The sequence below is a fragment of the Ambystoma mexicanum genome, chromosome 9 (assembly GCF_040938575.1).
Source record: "Ambystoma mexicanum isolate Mex_15411 chromosome 9, UKY_AmexF1_1, whole genome shotgun sequence".
NCBI lineage: Eukaryota > Metazoa > Chordata > Amphibia > Caudata > Ambystomatidae > Ambystoma > Ambystoma mexicanum.
This window is the reverse complement of record NC_090931.1, coordinates 294,669,998-294,691,538: the sequence shown is the minus strand read 5'-3', so window position 1 is coordinate 294,691,538 and position 21,541 is coordinate 294,669,998. Positions and strand designations below refer to the sequence as shown.

Below are 21,541 nucleotides of genomic sequence, written 5' to 3'. Positions count from 1 at the left end.
AGGTGAACTGGTTTTCTCGCAACCAGAACCACAGCTGAATTGCCTCTGTACAGAGTGGGCAGGAGTGCACACCACCCAGCTTGTTGAGGTAGTGCATGGCCACTGTGTTGTCCGTCAGGACGAGGACATGCTTCCCTCTGAAAGAGGGGGCAAAAGCCCTCAGGGCTAACCTGATGACCTGCAACCCCAGCCTGTTGATGTGCCACCTGGCTTCTGATGGAGACCAGAGGCTGCTCACCTACAAATCCTTGCAGTGGGCACCCCAACCCTTCAGGACCGCATCTGTGACCACTCAGGCCTGGGGCCAAGGAGGCCAGAACGGTTCCCCCGCCAATAGATTGCTGCACGTGTTCCAACAGCCGAGTTCGCGGACTACCTGGCTGGACACTGAAAGGCGATCCGCGAATGCTCCCAGATACTGAGACCACGGGTCCCTCAGGAGCCACCGGAGGGATCTCATACGCAGCCTGACCTCTGGCACTAGAAAAATACAAGAGGCAATGAGACCCAAGAGGCGGAAGAAGGAAGCCGCTGGAAGGGTGGCGTGGTTCTGAAACAAATGCAACATCTGGGCTATGTTGCGGACTCTCTCCTCGGGAGGAAAAGCCTTCCATACCCGGGTGTCTAGGACTGCTCCGATGAACTGGAGCTGCTGAACTGGTGTCAAACGGGACTTCATGAAGTTGAGGGGAAAGGCCAGCCTGTGCGGTAGAAGGCAGGTGTTCTGTAGATGAGACAAAACCTGCCCCGCCGAATTCGCTCGGATCAGCCAGTCATCCAGTTATGGAAATACATGGACCCCGGATCTCCTGAGTTGAGCCGCAAGTAACGCCATGAGTTTGGTGAAGACCCTTGGTGCGGAGGTTAACCCAAAGGGAAGAACTTTGAACTGATAGTGATTGTCCCCTATGAGGAACATTAGAACTTCCTGTGCTTTTGATGTATTGACACATGCAAATAGGCGTCCTGTAGGTCGATTGACACTAGCCAATCCTGAAGTTCGGGAGCATGGAGAATTTCTCTCAACGTCACCATTCTGAATTTGTCTTTCCTCAAGAACTTGTTCAAGGCCCTGAGGTCCAGGATGGAACTTGTTCAAGGCCCTGAGGTCCAGGGTGGAACAAAGACCCCCTCCCTTCATGGGCACCAGAAAATACCAACCAGACACTCTCTGATCGGGAGGTACCTCTTCCACGGCACCCTTCGACAATAGGGCTCTCAGTTCTTCCTGGAGCTCCTGTCCCAGTTGGATTGGGGGAGGTGGAGGTCTGTCTGTAGGTCTCTTTAGAAAAAGCAAACAATAAGCCCACCAAATCAACTGCAGGGCCCAGGCATCAAAAGTTATTTCCTGCCACTGGGGCCAATGCCCTGCCAACCGTCCATCAACCGGTGCATTGGGGTAGGGGAAAATCAAAGCAGCTTAGAGGGCACGGGCACCCCTGCCACTGTTGCTGCTTGTTGGCCTCTAGAGGATCCTCTGCCCCTTCCAGGATGAAAGAAGCGCCTCTGCCCTTGCCTGGCTTGCAGGAGCTGGGCCTTCCTGCCATAGGGTACGTAACGTCTATAGCCTCTGCCCTTGGAGGCGAAGCTCATGGTAGACTTGGCTGGCTGCGCTGCTAGGCCCACTGATTTAGCAGCCAACTTGGATTCCTTACATTTCTCCAAGTATTCGCACGCTTTCTGGACGGAAAACATGTCACGTTGAAAGGGCATGTCCATCAGCCTGTTCTGAACATTCAGAGAAAAGCCAGAATTGTTTAGATAGGCTTGGCATCTCATTACTACTGCTGAACCCATTGCTCTGCCATCGCAGTCTGCTACGTCTAGGCCTGTTTGCAATTACTGCTTGGCTACCTCCTTCCCATCCTCCACCAGCTGTAAATAAACATCCTGCATGGCACCCTCCCTGACGTATTCAGCAGCATGTTCCACAGCCTTCCATAAGCCAAAGAAGTACTTGGCGAATCCACAGGCTATGTTTGTGGCTTTGAGCGCCATGCTGCCAGGGGGGAAACACCTTTCTGGCCAATGAGTCGGATTTCTTCCCCTCTCCGTCTGTAGGCAGATTGGAAGTGGATGCCACAGGTCTGGTGGAAATACTGGCAGCCTGTATAACCAACCCTTCCGCGGAAGGGGGTTTGGCGAGGAAAGAAGGATCTCCTCTTGCCGGCCTATACTTCCCTGTAAAATTGGCATTCACAGGAGGAATAGTACAAGGGTGCTGCCATAAGGAGGCTAAAAGGTCCTCAATGGCTGGGTTGAATGGCATGTTATGCTCAACTGTGGGACCCGCCTCCAAAATGTCTGTGAGCTCATACCCCTGAAGAAGTGTGGTGGACGTCTTCAACCCAAAGGTGTCAACAACCCTGTGAACCAGATCCCTGAACTTGATATTAGCCTGGGCTGGTTTTGTTGTACCTCAACATCTGGAGAAGTATCCAGACCACTGGCGTCTTGTAGACCCTGAGGTAAGGGCAATAAATCGGCATGGTCGTCAAAAAAGTTAATGGCGCTGGTTCTCGTGTAAACGGGGTCGTCTGGATCATCGGGTTCATCCACGTCAAATATCGATTGCATCGGGCCAAAGAAACTCAATCTCGACAGCAGCACAAATGAACCATTGCCAACTGTCAGCTCTGAAGACTTGAGAATAGGTTTCGAAGCCAAAGCTTTCGAAGCCGAAGGTTCCTTCGGTGCTGAAGGACGCGCGGATAACCGATGGGTGTCGTGGGCCTCAGCCGTACGGCCCTCCAGCAACTTATGCCTGGTAGGCGTGATGCCCGAAGGCGTTTTCGTAGCCGGCGATGTCAATGGAGTGGCTGGCTTGGGATCAGGAGCACCGAGCGCTGCTTTTGCCACCAAAGCTTGCTGGTCGTGGGCTGGAGCCGCACCTACAGCAGCTTGTTGCCTAAACAGGTCAAGCATGGAAGTTTTAAAACTTTCCCACTCTTCTCGAGTGGTTGGCCCCGTCACGGGCTTACCTCGTTCCGACGACGAGCTGGACTTGTGTCGATGGCGGTGGTGCTGCTTCTTCTTCCATGAGGAAGATGACGAGGAATGGCTCCTGGAGTGAGACCGTTTCTTAGTCTTCTTGCAATGTCCTTTCTTCCCCTTGTCGGGGGTGGGTTCCAAAGTCTCGGCCTCCGACGACCGGACAAGGGACAGTGCCAGAGATTTGGTGACCGGTCGGCCCAAAGCCAGTTTTCCGGTCCTCTCAATTCGGGACTTCGGCTTCATCTTTGCACACGATGCGCAGGCATCCGTGTCGTGGGATTGGTTACAGACATTTTGGTCTCGCAATCTCAGCATCGCTTGAAGCCCGAAACCCTGTGAGATGACATTGAGTCAAGGTTTTCAGAAAAAACGTACAACTAGGTACAAAAAAAGTAGTGTAAACTCGAGTCATGTTCCTGATGCAACGTGCAAGCGTGCGAAAAAAGGAACTGAAGTCTGGGACGTAGTGACGTGCTATATATACGACGCCTGACGTCACTTCTGGAGCTGACGATCGACAACCGGACAAGACGGATCGACAGCAGGGTCCAGGTCCACTACGCCGCCTGTCGAAAAGTTTCCAAAAAACAAAGCTGGATGATGGATATCTATCAAGATGAGGAGTCTGCGGGAGAAAAGCAATGCATTGAAAACAGAGGTGTGGAAGGTTGCCCAGAGCAATGCCAGTGGTTCAGATTAATTCAAAACCTTCCACCCATCCCTTTTTTGGTTTGAGAAAGGTATCCTTTGGCAAAAGACAGAGAAAGAACAAATAAGGAGAGAAAGATTCATGCATTATTTTTAATAGAGTCCAGTCACAGGATGGGCTGAGAACATGGTCTCCAATAGGATTGGCTAAAAACCCTGGACTGTGGGAACCAAACACTGGCAGGTGGCATCTCATGCCTGGGTAATGAGTGACGTTACATTCCATGGTCTACAACTAGACTTCAAAAGGTTGGAATACCCCCATCGTCCACTAATGTCCCCAGGGACATCATTTAGGGGTCGCCAGAGGTCGCAACTGCGACCTCTAAAAAAAACAAAAACTTTTTTTTTTTTGGTAATGCAAGCTCCTGAGCTGTGGCCAGCACCATGTGGCTCTTTACTTCTTGAGTGGATGGCTTTCTTGTTCAGGCCCCTTAATAAAAACAAGAAAAATAAGTACAGGAATGCCATAACACTTTCTGCACTGATCCGAAATAAGAAAGAATAGGAATACCAAATAATGTGTCTTTCTGGAATTCTATACAATAATTGCCAGCCTCATTAAAGGTTTATTTCAGGCACACTTCAGGGGGTGAGTTACTGGTTTAGTCTGTTCTAAAACGCCTCAACTCAGCCTTTCATCCTTCTGAGGTCAATAAATGAGTACCAACACAGGTTGGGTGATATTGGGTGTATATTTTTTCTATATAAACCGCTTAAGCTTTACTGCTATATAATAACACATCATTATCATTTGGTCATGGACGTCTGCTTGCATTCACAGTAATTTGGTAATATGGGCCTATACACGCCGATCTTAACAATACATTTGGCGATCCATTCTTGTATGAAATGTACATCACATTATAGTGATATCGTAACCATATTTTTCGTAGTGTACAATGCTATGTGATTTCACTTCGTGTTTTGTCAACCGGTGAAAGGTCGTGTTCCATGGCTTCCCGCAATATGACTTCGGGCTGGAGTCAAATGACATCACTTCCTGTGATGTCATCAGGGGGTCAAGGGTCATGTGATGTCACTTCCGCTACCCCTGGCATTTTGGTGAAATGACATCCCTGAATGTCTCCAATGAATGGAGTGAGGCACTCAGCCCATCCTTTTAACACACTTTATGATGTGCCCCCATGGGAATCAAAGTGCATATTATTTGAGGGGTATGGGTCTCCAAACTCAGCTTTATCTGGTTCCCACTACTTAAGATCCACACATTCTCCTGTTACTCATGTAGGTCACTAGAGACCAATACACCACAGAAATGATCCAGCCATGTTTTGTTGGTGTCCTCTGCACGCAGCCAATGGAGATCCAAGCTCTCGCCGAAAGTATCCTGAAACCCCAAAAGTCCCTCTCCACATCCTCATTAGCCCTCTCGCATAAGATCGGGAGAACGCCCCCTCCCCACTGTCTAACGTAGTGGCCTCTCTAATACTGATAAACACTTTTACAGCAACCTCCAAATGTAGTAGCATGTCTACTTCATCAAGACGAGCATCTGCGCACACAGCTCTCATGCAAAGTTCCTCTACTCCCTTCTGGCGCAACTATTGGCACTCATTCTCTTTCGGCATTGAGTGCCTTCCAGGCAAAGTGTTGATGTCTTCTACCTCGCCTACAGGTTCCAGGATCTTCTGGAATAACCTCTGTAGTGCATGTAGGGAAGTTAGTATGGCTCTTAGTGTACAGGTAAGTACCGGGGACTTTAGAGCCAGCGCAAATGTGACGGCTCCAAGACCTCTGTATCAGGCTCCTCCCCCCATAAGAAGGGAGACCACAGAAGGCCACTTCCCACACTTACAAACCAGAGTGTAGGCGTCATGGAGTCTACGGCAGCTTGTGGACTTCAGCCTGCATACTTGGATGTTCAGGGTCATTTGTAGTGAGCAGTAAATAAGTCACACGTTAGAAATAAGGATTTTTTCTGCATCTGAATCCTTTTAGTAGCCAAACCATCCCCAATTAGGACAACCTATGTTCCAGTGACGAGTGACAGACCTTGCAGGGTTAGGTACATCTTCAGTGTAGCCAGCTGGCTACGCCCAAAATTGTGCTGTGAAAAATATGTTTTATTGGATTGTGTACTTCTAATAATCTACATTAACAATTGGATTGATTTGACTCATTCTAGAAGAAAGGCTAAGAGTGAAGAGTAATGGTATACCAACAGTCACCCCCTCCAACAAAGTTGGGTCCCACTAAGACGAGTTGGAGTATGTTGGAGGAGTGCAGCTAACAGACTGGCATCAATGCTGACCCTAATACAATCACAAGCAATGCAATTCAGGCTTATGAAATGTCACTGAAATTGAAATGAGCCACTGACTTACTTGAGATAGTTCTTGCATAGCAGGGTTGAGGCACATTATGGGTGTGTGGAGCATGTCCCTTCCACTGCCATCTTGCAGTCATGCATAGACACCCACTTTCACTGCTCTCAATTTAACAAATGTTTTTAGTTAAAATGGTTGTACACCGTGTCGTGAATTGCTTTTGCTGCTTAAGAGCAGAGAGGGGAAATGGGCCATAGGTGGAGTGAATAAGGAATATAACAGAGAATTGAGTCAGGGGTTTAGAACCAGGGAGTGGAACACAACAGCTTTCACAGAAAATGAATATGCATTACAGCTGCCTATGTGCATGTCTTAAGCTTCCTAGTACCCAGAGATTTGCTGGTAATTGTCAAAGTTGTCATGTTCTATCGATCAACGGTTTTGTTGGATATTGCAGGAAGTCATAGGCCATATACTGCCTTTCTGGATTTACGATAAAAATGTGTTTCTTATATCACACTTCATGCCGGACTCCAGCATCTAAGCGTGGGACTAGGGTTGGGTATCCAGCCTGTGCTGTTCAGTGTATTGTGATGACTCCTGCGGAGTCATTGCTGAACCCCAGCCTAAAGTCTCCTACCATGTGGCCAGGGGAAGATAGCCGCTACCTGAGGGTGATATTCTGAGGGTGGATTAAATGGGAGGGGATGGCTGTCAGGGGAGAGTGGTGACCCCGTAGGGAGAAACCTGATATAATTTTCTTTATTGTAAAGAAGATCCATTAATTCCGGAGTTGTTGATGGCTTGCTGCCATTTTTCTAAACCCTCTGATTGCAAAACTCTAAAACTCACTTTATTTAAAAAAGACCCTATTCAGTCTCCATGTATAGGACGTGCATTACTTACCGTAATAGCACTTCTGATGATTGTATCTGCTTAGATTCACATGCTGTGCATATAGTCTGACATCTAGTGGTAACCGCGCAGTATTGCATCTCGTCTTTCGAGGATCAAAAGGGGACATCGACATGGACGTGCCTGTAACACTATCCCTAACATGACGTGTAGTGTACCCAAAATCCCTCACGCGTCGAGTTCCCTCCGATTGTATTTTTTCTTTCGTGAGGGAGCTTTATGACTATCGTGAGTACAGAAAGAGAAAACGAAGTAGTAAGATGTCTATGTTCCTTTCATCCGAGCGTGGAGGAAGGGTGGGCGCATGTGAATCTAAGCAGATACAATCATCCGAAATGCTATTACGGTAAGGAATGCATGTCTTCTGGTGCTTGTAAATTTGCTTAGAATCACATGCTGGCCATAGACTAGCGAGCAGTACCTGGAGTTGGTGGTGGGATGTGAGAAGGAACAGTAGTGAAAAGATGTCTTAGTATTGCTTGTCCCACCTGAGAATCAGACCTAGAGTGAGTGTCTAGGCAATAGTGTTTTGTAAAGGTGTGTACAGAACTCCAGGTTGCCGCTTTGCAAATTGCTCAAGAGGAACATTTGCAATGAATTCTATGGAAGCCCCAGTGCCCCGAGTAGTGTGTGTGCTAGGCTTGAAGGGCAGATCTCTCTTGGCAAGAGTGTAACAGAGTGTGATGCAATAGACCATCCACCTTGAGATAGTCGATTTAGAGACAGTGTCCCCCTCTCTACCAGCCGCCACAGAGACGAAAAACTGTTTTGTTTTCCTTAGTGGTTTAGTTCTTTCCAGATAGTACATGACTGCCCTGTGCACATCCAGTTTCTGCAGGCTTCTTTCCGCCACATTAGTGGGGTTCTGGAAGAAAGTGGGTAGTTCTATTGACTGGTTCACATGGAACTTATAAATGAATTTGGGCGCAAACCGTGGGTGAGTGCGCAGAACCACCTTATCTCTGTGAATTGTGACAAAGGGGTCTAGGATTTAAAGGGCCTGTAGTTCACTGACTCTCCTTATAGAAGTGACTGCCACTAGGAAGGTGGTCTTGCAAGTGAGTGCTTTCAGGCCTGCCTTGTGCATAGGTTCAAAGGGAGACCCCATAAGTCTGGTTAATTCCACATTTAGGTCCCATCCGGGAGCCGGTTTAGAAATAGGGGGATGAATTCTTTTAACCCCTTCCACGAAAGCTTTAATTACTGGGATCTTCCACCACAACATTTTTTTCTGGGACGTGGTATAGGCTGAAAGTGCAGCTAAGTGGACCTTCAGGGAATTGAAAACTTGACCCTAGTTTAGTTTGTGAGTCAGGTATAGTACAATATGAGTAGGAGAGCAGTCAATGGGATTGATGTTCTTGGAATTGCACCATATGACGAAGCGTTTCCATTTATTGGAATAGCAATGCCTGGTGTTAGGCTTTCTTGCTTCTCGAAGTATATCCATGCATCTCAGAGGAAGTTGGAGATGCCTGAAGTCTGACTTCAGGAGCCAGGCCGCTAAGTTGAGAGTCTGCGGGCATGGATGAAGTTTTTCCCCTTTGTCCTGAGATAGCATGTTGTATGGGCAAGGAAGTTTCATCAGAGGAGAGAGTGACATCTTCATCAGATGGGAGAACCAGGGTTGGTGGGCCCACATCGGGTTCCCCAATATCATGGTGACAGGTTCCTGGTGCATCTTGTACACAATCTTGTTGAGTGGGGGAATCGGGGGGAAAAGCGTAAACAAATTTCCCTGACCATGTTATCCAGAGACTGTTCCCCTTCGATTGGTTCTGAGAGTACCTGGAGGCGTAATCTGGGCATTGTGAGTTTTACAGAGTTGCGAATAAGTCGATCTCTGGGAAGCCCCATTTTGTGAAAAAGTTAGAGACGATGTCTACGTGTAGTCGCCATTCGTACTCTGAGGGTAGTGGGAAGTCTCTGCTGAGCACGTCTGACAAAAGATGGAGTTCCCCTGGAACATGTTGAGACAGTAGGAACATCTTGTGTTTGAGAGCCCACTTCCAAATGTTCTGGGACAGTTTGGATAGCCCTGTTGAGTGAGTGCATACTTGCTTTTTCAGGTAGTACATGGCCATGGTGCTGTCTAGGAGGACCAGTACTGTCTTTCCCTGCAACTGTGTCTGAAAAGCCTTGAGGGCTTTGAACACTGCTAACAGCTCCAACAGGTTTATGTGGTTGGAACTGCTGGGGACCAAACGCTGTGCGCCGTCTGCTGAAGAAGGTGAGCCCCCACCCCGTGAGAGATGTGTCCGTCGTGAGAGTGGCTTCTACTGCAGTGGTGGTGAAGGTTTTCCCCTTCAAGCGGTTTTTCCTCGACCACCACTGCAGAGAGAGAACGAGGGCTGCCGAGACAACCACTAGATCATCCCATTGTCCACTGGCCTGACACCACTGGCTGTTGAGCCACTCTTGCATGAGGGACCAAGTATATGCAGGATGCCATCATCCCTAACAGTCGCATGGCCTTGCGTACCGTCACCTCTCGACGGGCTACATACTGAGGGATCTGAAACAGCATGTTTTGAACCCTTCCTTTGGAGGGGAAGACGAGGCCGTCTTCTGTCCAAATTAGGGCCCCCAGAAATTGCTTGACTTGGCTGGGGTCTAGGTTGGATTTCCTCTCGTTTATAGAGAATCCCAGAATGAAGAGAAGGTCTATCATCTTTTGAGTGTTTGATAGACATGTTCCGTAGGAGTCCCCTGTTATCAGCCAGTCGTCGAGATAAGGATATACTGGAATGGATTGCCTGTGCACATGAGTTGCTGCAACTTTGTAAATACTCTTGGGGCTGAGGCAATGCCAAAGGGGAGGACCTTGAACTGATGTTTGTTCTCTATCACGAACCTTGGGTATTTCCTGTGTGCTGGCAACATTGAATTATGAAAGTATGCATCTTTCATGTCCAATGTTGCCATGTTATCCCCTTGCGTTAGCAGAGGGATTACTTCGTGCAACGTTACCATTAAAAACTTTAGTGGTTTGACAAATGTGTTGGGCGCAAGTCTAGCACAGGCGCATGGTGAGAGCCTTTTTGGGTACAAGGAAGTACATTGAATAAATACCCTTGATTACCTGTAGAACGGGGACGACTTCGATTGCGCCCCTTTCCTGCAGGATTCTGAGGTGTTCGGGTGTTAGACGTCTGGACTTCAGTGGTCTGAATCGAGGTGGCTGGCTGAACTCGATGCAATAACCACAGGTGATGGTCTTGCGTACCCACTGGTCTATGGTAATCCCCTCCATGCATGTAAGAATGATGTTATACGTCCCCCGACCGGGGCGGCATGCGAGGAGACCCAGATCTGAGAGCCATTTCTGACTAGAGGCCGGGGAGCCTCTAGAGTAACATTGCGACCCCTTCCTTTTCCACGGTGTTGTCCTCTAGGTGGATACTGATTTGAGGCAGCAGACCCTTGTCCTGAGGACCATGTGTTACCATATTGGTTATGTGGGGAACGAGAATAGGACTGTCCGAGAACGTCCCCCTCTCTGTTGAAAGGGCTGTCAAAGTCTTGTGTTCTTTCCTGGCAGTTTCTAGCGCCTCATCTACAGCCTTGCCAAACAGGTTAGGATCCTCCACCGGTTTGTTGATGAGAGACGCTTGTGTCTCGGGTTTGAACCCAGAGTTCTTTAACCAGGCGTGTAGTTTCAAAAGGGTACCCTGGGCCAGGGTTCTCCCTGCTGTCTATGCAGCATCCAAGGTGTTTTTAAGGATGTTATGGTTTACTTGCTTACCCTCTGACACAACTGTAAGTAGGCGAGAATGCACTGGTTCGGGGACCTCCTGCAGGCCCTCCTCTAGCAGGTTCCATTGAACATCACAAAAGCTGGCCAACAGCGTGGTATTTTTGGCTATTCGGGTGGAATATGCTGCTGCAGTAGTGATTTGCTTCCCTAGGGCATAGAGTTTTTTGCATTCCTTGTCCGGCGGTGCCTTGCCTGTGGACAAGGGCACCTCTGCCCTCTTCCTTGTTGTAGTGACCACGAGAGAATCTGGGGTGGCATGTCCCCGAATATAGAGAGGGTCAGTAGGGGAGGGGCAAAAAAGTTTCTCCAACCGTGGGTTCACAGCCTTGGTCTGTGAAGGTATTAGTAAGGAAGGGGTGATGCACCTTTTAATGGAGTTAAGTAAAGGGATAGCCTGGCTGGCAGGAGGCTTCTCCTTTAAAATATCCTCCACAAAATCTGAGTCTTGCACCATCTCTTGCGTGGCTATCTGGAAATGTTCGGCTGCTTTTTTCAGAAAGGCATTATTCGCCATCTCGTCATCTATAGAAGATGCCTGACGCAGAGGTGGGGAGAAGGGAGGATCCATGCATATGGTGTCAAGATCCGGGGTATGGGTAGTTGACAGCCATGGTGGGTTGTCCACCGGGGGCTCACCCCCCCCCAATCTGGGGCCTGGTCAGTGGGATCCTCAAAGGGATCATCCTCTTGTGAATAGGGGTCATGAGGAACCTCCTCTTGATCTGTCAGGTCAAAGACCTCCTCATGAAGTGGGCGAGAGATTCTCTGAAATGTGGCCACTGTGGGGTAAAAGTCTTCTTCACTAGGCCTTTTAGGCATGAACCTTTCAGAGAAGTCCTCAAATTTTGCAAGCCTATCCATTCTCCCATCACATTTTTCCCTGGTCCATAAAGGGCTCCTCCTGGGGCCTAGAACGCCGAGATGTATCAGAGAGTTCTGGATAAGGGCTGGGGACTCTCAGAATAGTCTTCCTGCCTTTCCAGGCATGTGGACGTGTCTTTCAACTTGTCCTTAGGTTTATTGGCCGCCAAAACGATCTTTGCGCGACTCTCTTGGATGTTTGGCGCCTCCTTAAGTGGTTTAGGCTGTTCAAGCGGCTTCGCCGTAGATTTCGACATAGCCGGAACTTTATGCGTCAGTGCGCTCTTAGGAGGCGCCTCAACAGACTTGACTTTTGGTGCTGGCGCCCTTGTCTGTAGAGTGCCTGGACGCATGCCGCTTATGCAGTTGCGGGGAGGGCTGCTGACCGCACGGATCAGCGTATGCTGTCGAGGAACTCGGCGTACCAGTTGGCGCCATGGACCGTTTCGACTGATCTGTCGAGGCGGTACTGGGGGTTGTGTGCTTGCTTCAATGAGTAGCGGATGCGTCCCTGTCGCTGCAGTGTACATTCCCCATAGCAGAACTATCGTCCTGCCTGGAGGGGCTGCGGGCAGACGGAAGGTTCGGAGCGTGATCACTCCGATGAGAGGTCGATGGCATCCATATCGGAGCCACAGCCATCGCTTAACTCCTCATCATTCTCTGCGCCTGTGGCAGTGGGGGAGCTACCCTCGGCCTGCATCATGGCGTAGGCCGCCCACCACTTAACTCAACGCTCCTTGATCATCTTAGGATTCAAGAGCTGACAAGACCGACAGGACGCCTCGTGGTGATGGCGAGGGAGACACTTTTTGCACCTCTGGTGCGTGTCCTTTCAGGGGTACTTGCGCCCTTACAGGAAGGGCAACATTTAAATGGTGTCCTGTCCATAGCTCAGGTGTATTAATGAGACGGCAAAACCAAAGGGGCAAAGAGAGAGGAGAAGGAAAGACATTCTTGATAAAGAAATAGAGACCCAGAGACCCCACTCTCCCTACTGTATAGGCCGGCCAGAAGGCCTGGCCCCGCGGTCGACAGCGTCGACCGGAGCACCAGCCGTCGAAGTTTGTTCTTCCGCTGTCTTCAGCGGTCGTTGAGAAGTAATCGTCGAAAAGGGGACAAATAATATATAAACGACCAGAGGTCGGGAAAGAATATAATTTTGCAATTTGTAAGAGCTACGCATAAGGCGACCAGCTAGCTGGGCGGAAAAAAACAATCTGAGGGGCCTCGACGCGTGAGGGATTTTGGGTACACTACACGTCACGTTAGGGATAGTGTTACAGGCACGCCCATGTCGACGTCCCCTTTTGATCCTCGAAAGACAAGATGCAATACTCTGTGGTTCCCACTAGATGTCGGGCTATATGCACAGCACGTGATTCTAAGCAGATTCACAAGCATCAGAAATAGTGAACCTAGAACATATGAAACATCTGATGTTTTTGGTTATTGTACTTTGAACGCCACTGTTCAACAATGTGATCCAAAATCAGTTGAAACTTATTGGAACTCTGAGTCCCAGAAAGCCTCAAGTATTGTGATGAGGAAGAGGCACAAAGAGTTAATGTGGAGGAAATGTGATTCTGAAGTAATGTGCAGTCTAGTTGTTATCAACCTAGTCGATTTCGCAGGACATTTAAATCCCCGGATCACCTGTGGAAAGGTTAACACCAGGAACGAAGATGTGAACGAAGGAGGAGAGAAAGTGTCAGGTTTCCTTTAATTATTCCATTATTCCCCTTTATTTATGTGTGGGTTAGAAGTTTTCTACTGCAGTTGGTTTGGCCTTGACTTTTCTATACAGATTCCTGGCTCTGGCCCAAGGCAAGATGGAGTTTTACAATAGAAGCTTTGATTGGCTAGAGAGAACTGCAGGACAACAATGAACGTTCTAAATTGTCACTCTCTGCCTTTCATCGTCGTAACCCCAGCTGAGAGGACGTGTTTGTAGCTGCTCCTGCTGAAGTCTTGGGCCTAGTGGATTTGAACTTTCAAATCTTGGCAGTCGAGCGGCTACTTATTCGGGGTTGTTCAGGAGAAGTATTCAGGTTCACAGGAGAGTTTTCAGAAGTTCTTTTGGAAAAGAAACATTCTTAAGCTAAGTGACTTTATTTGGATATGTAAGTCTGTTGCTCAGATTCATTAGTGACTTTTAGAGAAAGTAAATATAAATTCAAAAGTAGAACTGTGATGTTGCACTGTTAATAGTTCCACGTTTAATTCTTAAAAGCGCGTGTGTGTTCATTGCGCGTGTATTCATAGCGTGTGTACGCGAGCGCGTGAAAAGACTGCTATGTGATTTCTGCAGCGCATGAGTTCATAGCGTGTGAGTTCATAGCGCGTGTACGCGAGCGTGAGAAAAGACTTCTACATGAATTCTACAGCGTGTGAGTTCATAGCGCGGGTGTTTATAGCGCGTGTACGCGAGCGTGAGAAAAGACTTTTACGTGATTTCTACAGCGCGTGTGTTCATCGCGCGGGTGTTTATTCAGCGTGTTTTTCTCCGGCGCGTATTGTCTTCAGTGCGTGTTCTGCATGTGTAAATCTTTGCGCGTGTGGACAAGTTTGCAAGTTCTTAAAGAGACTATGTACTTTATTAAGAAAGAAGAACTGGATTCCTTTTAAGCCCATGATAACTGGAACATTATACAGTTTTAAAAGGCATGAGTCAAGGTTCTTAAGGCTACATTACTCGAAAGGAGTTGCTGTTATTTTCAAGATTTTCAAAGCAAAAAAGAAGGTAGAAAGATTTTATCCTATCTTCTCTAAGATCCTTAAAGAGAAGAACCAGGTATGATTCTTTACATTTTAGTTATGGATATAGAGTTTTCAAAATCAAAAGGTAGTTAAGTAATTTGAGGATTTTGTGTGTTCTTATGTATTCACTGCAGGTTCCGCATCAGCTAGTCTAGACGTCGCAAGCCTGGTGTTTCTTATGTTATCCACTTCCACCTTTCGCTTTGGGGTGTAGTTAACAGAGCCGAGTATAAACTGGTTCTGAGGATTACATTTCAGGGGGATTGTCGGGGGTTCAGCAGCTTCCGCGGACACAGGATATCTCTCAGCCTGACAGAAAGAAGGAAGGCTGCAGAGTGCACTGAGCGGGAAGGGTGACCAGTTGCAGAGGAAAATTCTCCTGACATGAGATGTCAGTTGGGGGAAATCTGGAACAATCATTGCCAAGAGTCAAGAGAGATTGAAAAAAAGGTTGACAAGCAGAGTTTGAACAAGTCCTCTGATAGATGTCAGTATGGGGAAGATTGCCACAAGTAACAACTGATGTCAACAAACGTATGCTAGTGAAAAAGGTCTACTGTGTGATATCTAAAGAGGAAATGAATGTTGCAGAGAAGCCTGATAAGGGTATCGGGTATTGAAACATTTTTGAAAATAGATACCTGACAGAAGAGTAGACCAGGGGATGAATGGAAGCCAAAAGGGGGATATTCCTGGCAGGAGAGTAAGCCAGGATATCAAGAGTTTTCAAGTTGAAGTCGAGAAGTTTCCTGCCATGCGAGTGCACCGGGAAACTCACTTTTAATTGGTGTGTTGAAAAGAGACGTGGTCATATTAAGTCCATAGTCCTATTGAATATTTTATCTACCAGACGTTTGGAAGAGACATGCCTTTTGCCGTACTTGAATCATTGTTATGAAAAAGACATTTGTTTGGCCATCCTGAAAAGAAGTGAAGACTTTAGTTTATTCTAACCAGCGTTGCGGAAGAAGCATTTGTTTTCTCATCCTGAAGAGGGTATTAGGTGAAAGACATTTGTAAAACCTTTTTAGAGACCGATCTTGATATGAGAATACACTGAATAACGTACTGATAGTAATCCAGGGGAAGGGAACCAAACCCTGGATACAAGAATTGTTTTGGTTGTTATATGTTTGAGTTATTGCACTTTTGTATTGAGTTGAACTCTGAAACATTTATCTTGCACTGTTTGCTTGAATATGTTACAGTGAGGGCAAGGGAGTTTGCACATAAGGTTATCCTGCTTTAGTTTTGGTTGCATAGGAAGGGACATATACATTAGGATAGGGAAAGTTAGGCCTTTATCCAAACCACTTTGTTAATAAAATGGATAATATGGAGAATACCTCTTTGTGTCTGCCTCTCGTTTCTGACCCCTCGCAGTAGTCTTGTATCTGAGGCGAGCATGTTTCCCCTGAGCTATCCTCCCATTGTGATATTTTGCCCAGTGTCAGGTTGCCCATTGTTCAAACATGATCACATGTAGATTCATGCTGCTGTAGCATTGCTTTTTGATCATTGAAAGTTACAAAGGGCAAACTTTCTTTAGTTTATATTTTAAGGTGAAACCCTTCAATCCTCTTTGCATTGTCTCCCTTCCACAAAAAGGCAACTTCAAAAACCTTGAGACAACATGCAACAACTGCTTACTTTGTACGGGTCAGTGGGGTCTTCCCAAGCGACATGAAACATATGGCGGATCTCTTCGGCCAACCCAATCCTGGCTCCACTATTGGCTGCCACATAAATACGCGGAATGCCCTCTAAACGGGCAAGCTCAGAAGCTCTGAGAAAGAGCAAGTCTTCTTGAGGGCCAAAGGAGCCTATTCGGTACGTGATGTCATTGCCAATGACCACGATGTCCCGGCCTTCTGGGTATTCAGGGCTTTTGAGAGTCATTTTCCAGGCCACCATACCAATCTGCAAAGAGAAAACAGTGATATTGGGTGAGACGTGTTGCCATCATCCTCTTCATGGCTTGTTCAGCAATACTATTTTATAGATTAAACCATCAGTACAGCCCTGGTCATTCAAGTACATCTCCATTTTTTCCATACAAGGGTTTAGTGCATACACTTGATGTAACAGGTACACTGATAGCAGCATTCCAAAGTTTAGGAATAGAAAAACAGATGTGCAATACAGTGAACAACAACCACAAGAACAAAGTGGCAACAAGCTTAGACGCAGGTCATCATTAACTAATTTATCCCATATGCTCTGTGTAAATCGACCAGATTTTCAGATTATTTCTTTACAACCCCTCCTGTGTATTTGGTTGTTATATATAACAAGACGGACGCAAGAGGTTTCTAGCTAGTTCAGAATGCAAGATCGGATTATGAGATTCAGGGCGCGATCCGAGCAATCTGGCTGCAGGTCCCGCCCCATTTGCCAATAAATCAAATTAAATATTTGTCAAAACACGGAACCCTTCCTCACCTGTTAGCAGATGTGTAGATAGAAGTCCAATGTTCGACCCATTTTCAGACAAAAGCTTAGTAGAAATATCAAGCTTTTTGGGAATGGCAAAACTGGAACATTACTGAAACAGTTAAACTGGGACTTTACTGGGAATGTCAAACTGGGAGCTCGCTGATGTCAAAATTGCACCTTTTGGCAATATCAAGATTACTGGCAATGCCAAACTAACAGCGGACTGAAAATGCCAAACTAGGATCTTATTGGGATGGCATGAAATGACATGTCATGATTTACATACCATGACATGACATATTGTGGCATATGGATGCGAGCGAGTGTGTGACCAATTTTAAGAGAGGGTGAGCGTGAGTGGGCGTGAGAGCAAGTGGATTTGCTGGAAATCAGCAATGATGTGCTACGGAGGCATAATGTAGCCGGATAATTATGTTATTAGGATTTGTACTGTGCACTGCCAATCTGATTTCAAAAATAGAACAGAAAGTGAACCTGCAACCAGCTGAATGTGGCAATGATAAATGAAACATGGTGTTGCAAAAGTAAATGTTTTATGATTAATTGCCTCAAAGTCCATGTACCTGGCAGATTTTTAATACCCCATTCCTCTGTATCACAGATGGCATAAGAATAACTCTGAGTCTCGAGGACCATTAAAGCATCAGAAAATGAATGGGCCCAGAGGCCACCCCCCTCTCATCCCAGTTGGTATCTCCTGCCTAATCCAGGTCATCCGTAACCCTGGTTAGTGCTACCGAAAAGTAACCCCTTCAGTCTAATTGCTGCCTTAGATTAGAAATGTTACCCTAAAAGCACACTATCTAAACTCCCTCAGAGGCTTCCTAACTATCCCTACTGTAACCAGTTATTAGTGTCTGATGGAAAGTGGGATAGTGCCTTTCACTTACTCGGTTGGATTCTGGCTGGTTCACCCACGCCCACACTACCCTCCTATCTTCTAGTCTTTCTGTCTCACTCTCCACTTTGCTCCTCCCACCAATCTTTTTTCCCTCCGATCTTGCATTACTTCTGGTTCTCGCCTCCACCCTTTGATGTTACTTCTTCTCCTCCACTACATCATACACTACATCAATACTCTTCTCTGCTACTACTCTCCTCCACCCACTACTACCCGCCTTACTACCAATACTGTCATTCTCCCCCTACTACTCCCCCTATCAATCTCCTCCCACCACTACTACTCTCTGCCCTCACCCGAGTAACCCACACTTCCTCCTTACTGATCCACCCCTATAATGCCCCTTTTCTGTGGGGATTGGTCTCCTTTTCCTTCTGCGACGAATCCAGAGATGTTGCCACTTCCCCCCCTCCTAAAGGGGGGAGCCCCTTCCCATAAGGACAGGGTGGTGAGGCCGCTACCCGATAGTGCCCTTGGGGGTGGTACTCTGCAGGAGTATCTCATGGGAAGAGACCTCCCCTCTAGGGACAAAGGAGAACATCTCGGGAGAACGCAGTATACCAACCCTCCACCCATTCCCTATACACCTCCCTATTCCTTAAGCCCCAATCCAACACCTCACACTTCCATGTATGTTTATAAGTCTGAAAATCTAACATCTGCTGAGATGAGGAAGAGTAGGGACGTCCTCATAAAGAGACACTTAACAAGAACTGGGACAAGGAGGAGGTGCGGAAAGATAAAGTGCACTGGTGAGTGTCAGGGCTGGCTAGAGTAGTGACCTGAAAGAGTATATACATAGAATTAACATTGTGGTAGCCCAAGTTAAGATGGAGAGAAAGAAACTTAATTTGATTGGTTTAAGGAACAATGCTATGTTTGGTTTGTCTGATTGGCTGAAAGGATAATGGGTTAGATTCTGGGGAGGTGAGCAAGATTCGAAACTCGCTTTCATCCAAAGAAATTTAGTGGCTGGTTGTACATTTGTTAAGCTCCTTAAGTAAGGCCTTTCAGAGTTCAGAAGATTTACCAGAGAAGTAAGAGAATCATTTGCTGAGCCAGAATGAACAAGAAGCCTTCAGGTGGGATCGTTCTTTTTAAAGCTTAAAGATTTTCAAAGAGAATTTCCACTTTTCTAATAAGAAGTTAAAGTGTTAAGAAGTTTAAAATTAACTGAGAGAAAGAACGTTTACAGTTTAAATACAGTAAGCAGACAAGTGTAAAGACTGTGCGCGCAAGTTTTAAGGTTATAAATTATATGGAAAGTGTTTCAAGACTGTTTAGCGCGCGCGCGAGGCCTCGTGACTTCAGCAACGTTGTTATGGGAGCTCGCGGGTATGCAGAGCGATAGAGCGCGAGCCCATTTTTACAGAGCACGAGTTGTTTTTAGCGCGTGTACAATTTTCGCGTGAGTGACGTTGCGTACGACAGCTTGTGTTTGGTTGCGATAGAGCGTGAGTCCATTTTTACGTCGCGTGTGACTTTTCATCGCGTGCATGTTTTACACACGTACGCGAATTAGTTAAGGTGCGCGTGCGCTTTTAGCGTGTGTACGTGTTTTCTCTTTATTACGGTGCGCGTGTGATTTTTAATCGCGTGCACGTTTTACACGCGTACGTGAATTAGTTAAGGTGCGTGTGTGCTTTTTAGCGCGTGTACGTGTTTTGTCTTTAATACGGTGCGCGTGTGATTTTTTCAGCGCGAGGACAATTTCCACGTCTTGTGAATTCGCGTGTTCATCCAAAAACATTCGCACTTGTAAACATGAAAGATTCACACGCAGAAGCAGGAGCAGCAGCATTCAAGAGAGTTTCATTTTAAGTAACCTTCACGCAAAAGGATTTCAATACTTCTTAGAAAAGACTGCATTGTTTTTAAAAGCATTTAAAACTCAAATCTCATAGAGTTTAATGTTCTTAAGGAGCAAACAAGAATATATAAGTCAGTGAACTGCTTGCAAGAGTCATTACTTAGGATTCTAAAGAGACTTGAATGGCTCGTGACAATATACTCTAAAGTACAACAATTGTTCTATACTCCATGCGAATAATTAACCTCTAAGTCTTAAACAGAGGTTTAAGAGATAAAGAAGTTAAGAGTTGTTTCCAAAATAATTTAAGATAAGAAGTCTACACTAATGTATAAGTAACTAAGTGTATTTGTTTACTACAGATACCAGAGCCTACCAGATGGTTGCAGGGCTGCAGTGTCTCCGTTGTTATTTTATCCAAATTCCCCTTTCCCTTTCTTGGGGTTCTCAGCTCAGCTTTACTTTAGGGTTGAGAGGTGAACTCCTAGTGAGGGTCTGTGGGGCCAGCATCAGCTCCTGTGGAATTTGTTCAAGCCGGACCCTGACAGTGAGAACTTGAATGAGCATTCTAGTAATCTTTGCTCATTCATCATAAAAAGGAAAGCAGAACTTACTATGTTGCCAAGCCCTCCCAGGAGGAACCGAGAGCAGAGAAGCTGCTCGGCGCAGGAGACGCGAGCAGCTGCAGACAGGGACGCCGAAAAGAGGCAGACCGCATCCCCAGCCAGTACAACGCCAGAGGACCCTTTTGCGAAGCAGTAAACGGATGTCGCAGGGGAAGTGGATCACACGATCTGTAAAGGGGATGCGTACTGCAGAAAGACAAGCTGTGGAGCCGCTGCAGTGCAGGAGAAGCCAGCGGAAGCCACAAGCGACCCAAGCAGACTGAAGGCAGACCCAGAGCTCGCCAGAGAAGTCCCAGAAGTTACAGGAGTAAACGTGCTGGCCGGTGAGTGTACAAGAGGGTCTTGCATAAGTACGCAAGAAGGACAAATTCAGAACCCTGGGGATGGGATGTAATCCCTGACCTAGAGAAAAGTTGTGAGAGCTGTAAGGTGAAATGGTCCTCACTAGGGGCACATATCAGACCCCCAACCATAAGGACAAGTCATATTCCTTGTGGCAGTACTTGACACGCGAGTGAACTAAGTTTGCAAGATCAAAGAAGCATAGAAGTATGGGTGTGGGGCCTGCACCCAAAACTAAAAGAACTCTCAAATCAACTTCCTCATGGCAGGGCAATGAACTAAGTTCACCCAGCTCAACACGTGAGGAGGCCAGGGTTTGGAACTCTCAGTAAATTTGGTAAATAACTGTGGCAAAAGGATCCTAGAGAAAGGAAAACAGGACCAGGGGGAAGAGAGGCATTCCTCCTGGTTGTGTGGAACTGGGAGACTGGAGATTGAGGAACAAGTCCTCATCCTAATGGCAGTAGCACACCCCCTGGCACTAAGAGAAATACGAGGAACTATAGAAGGGAGTGGTTCCCAAGAAGAGGCCACCATAAGAACTCCAACTATAAGAAAGAGCCATTAGGAAATGGCACCAGTCCACTCCCTTGTGGCTGTATTTGGCAGAATAGTGAACCAAGTTGGCCAAACTTAAGAAGTGGGGAAGCCTGGGATCTGGGACACACAACAAAAGAAAGCAAGGGATAAAGCAGAGTCCTCTTCTTTATGGCTTCGCTTGGCAAGCCAGAGAACCAAGTCGGCCATAGTGGGGAAGCCTGTGTCAAGGACCCTACTACTGCATGAACTATTGTTGAGAAGGGTTTGCACCAAAAGATTGAATATAAAATGCTGAATGCCAATGTTGGTCGTATTCGGCATAAAAAAGACCAGACCCAGAAATACTGAACTGGGTGAGCAGGGGTTGCGGATTTGCCCCTCGCTCCTCTAGTTCACTATTTTCGGTACAGGGGTTGCGGGGGTGTCCATCGCGTACATGGAAGAGAAAGCGGGGGACAATTGCACTATAAAAGGTAGAATTTCAAAATGCACACAAGTGGGTTTTGCTATTTTGTAATTCGAGCTTTTCGGAATTAGCAATGATGATGTATACCCGTTGAGAAACCTAAGAGTGAAGCC

General features: G+C 46.8%; 1 protein-coding gene across 3 annotated transcripts in view; it reads right to left on the bottom strand.

The window, feature by feature from the left end:
• The window catches only part of ACACA (acetyl-CoA carboxylase alpha), a 1,281,346-nt gene that overhangs the window by 456,870 nt on the left and 802,935 nt on the right, over window positions 1-21,541 (bottom strand). For all 3 annotated transcript variants that reach the window (XM_069614682.1, XM_069614683.1, XM_069614684.1), the window contains one exon: window positions 15,937-16,206. In XM_069614682.1, the coding sequence (XP_069470783.1) occupies window positions 15,937-16,206 (270 nt within the window). The remainder of the gene's footprint in view (window positions 1-15,936; window positions 16,207-21,541) is intronic.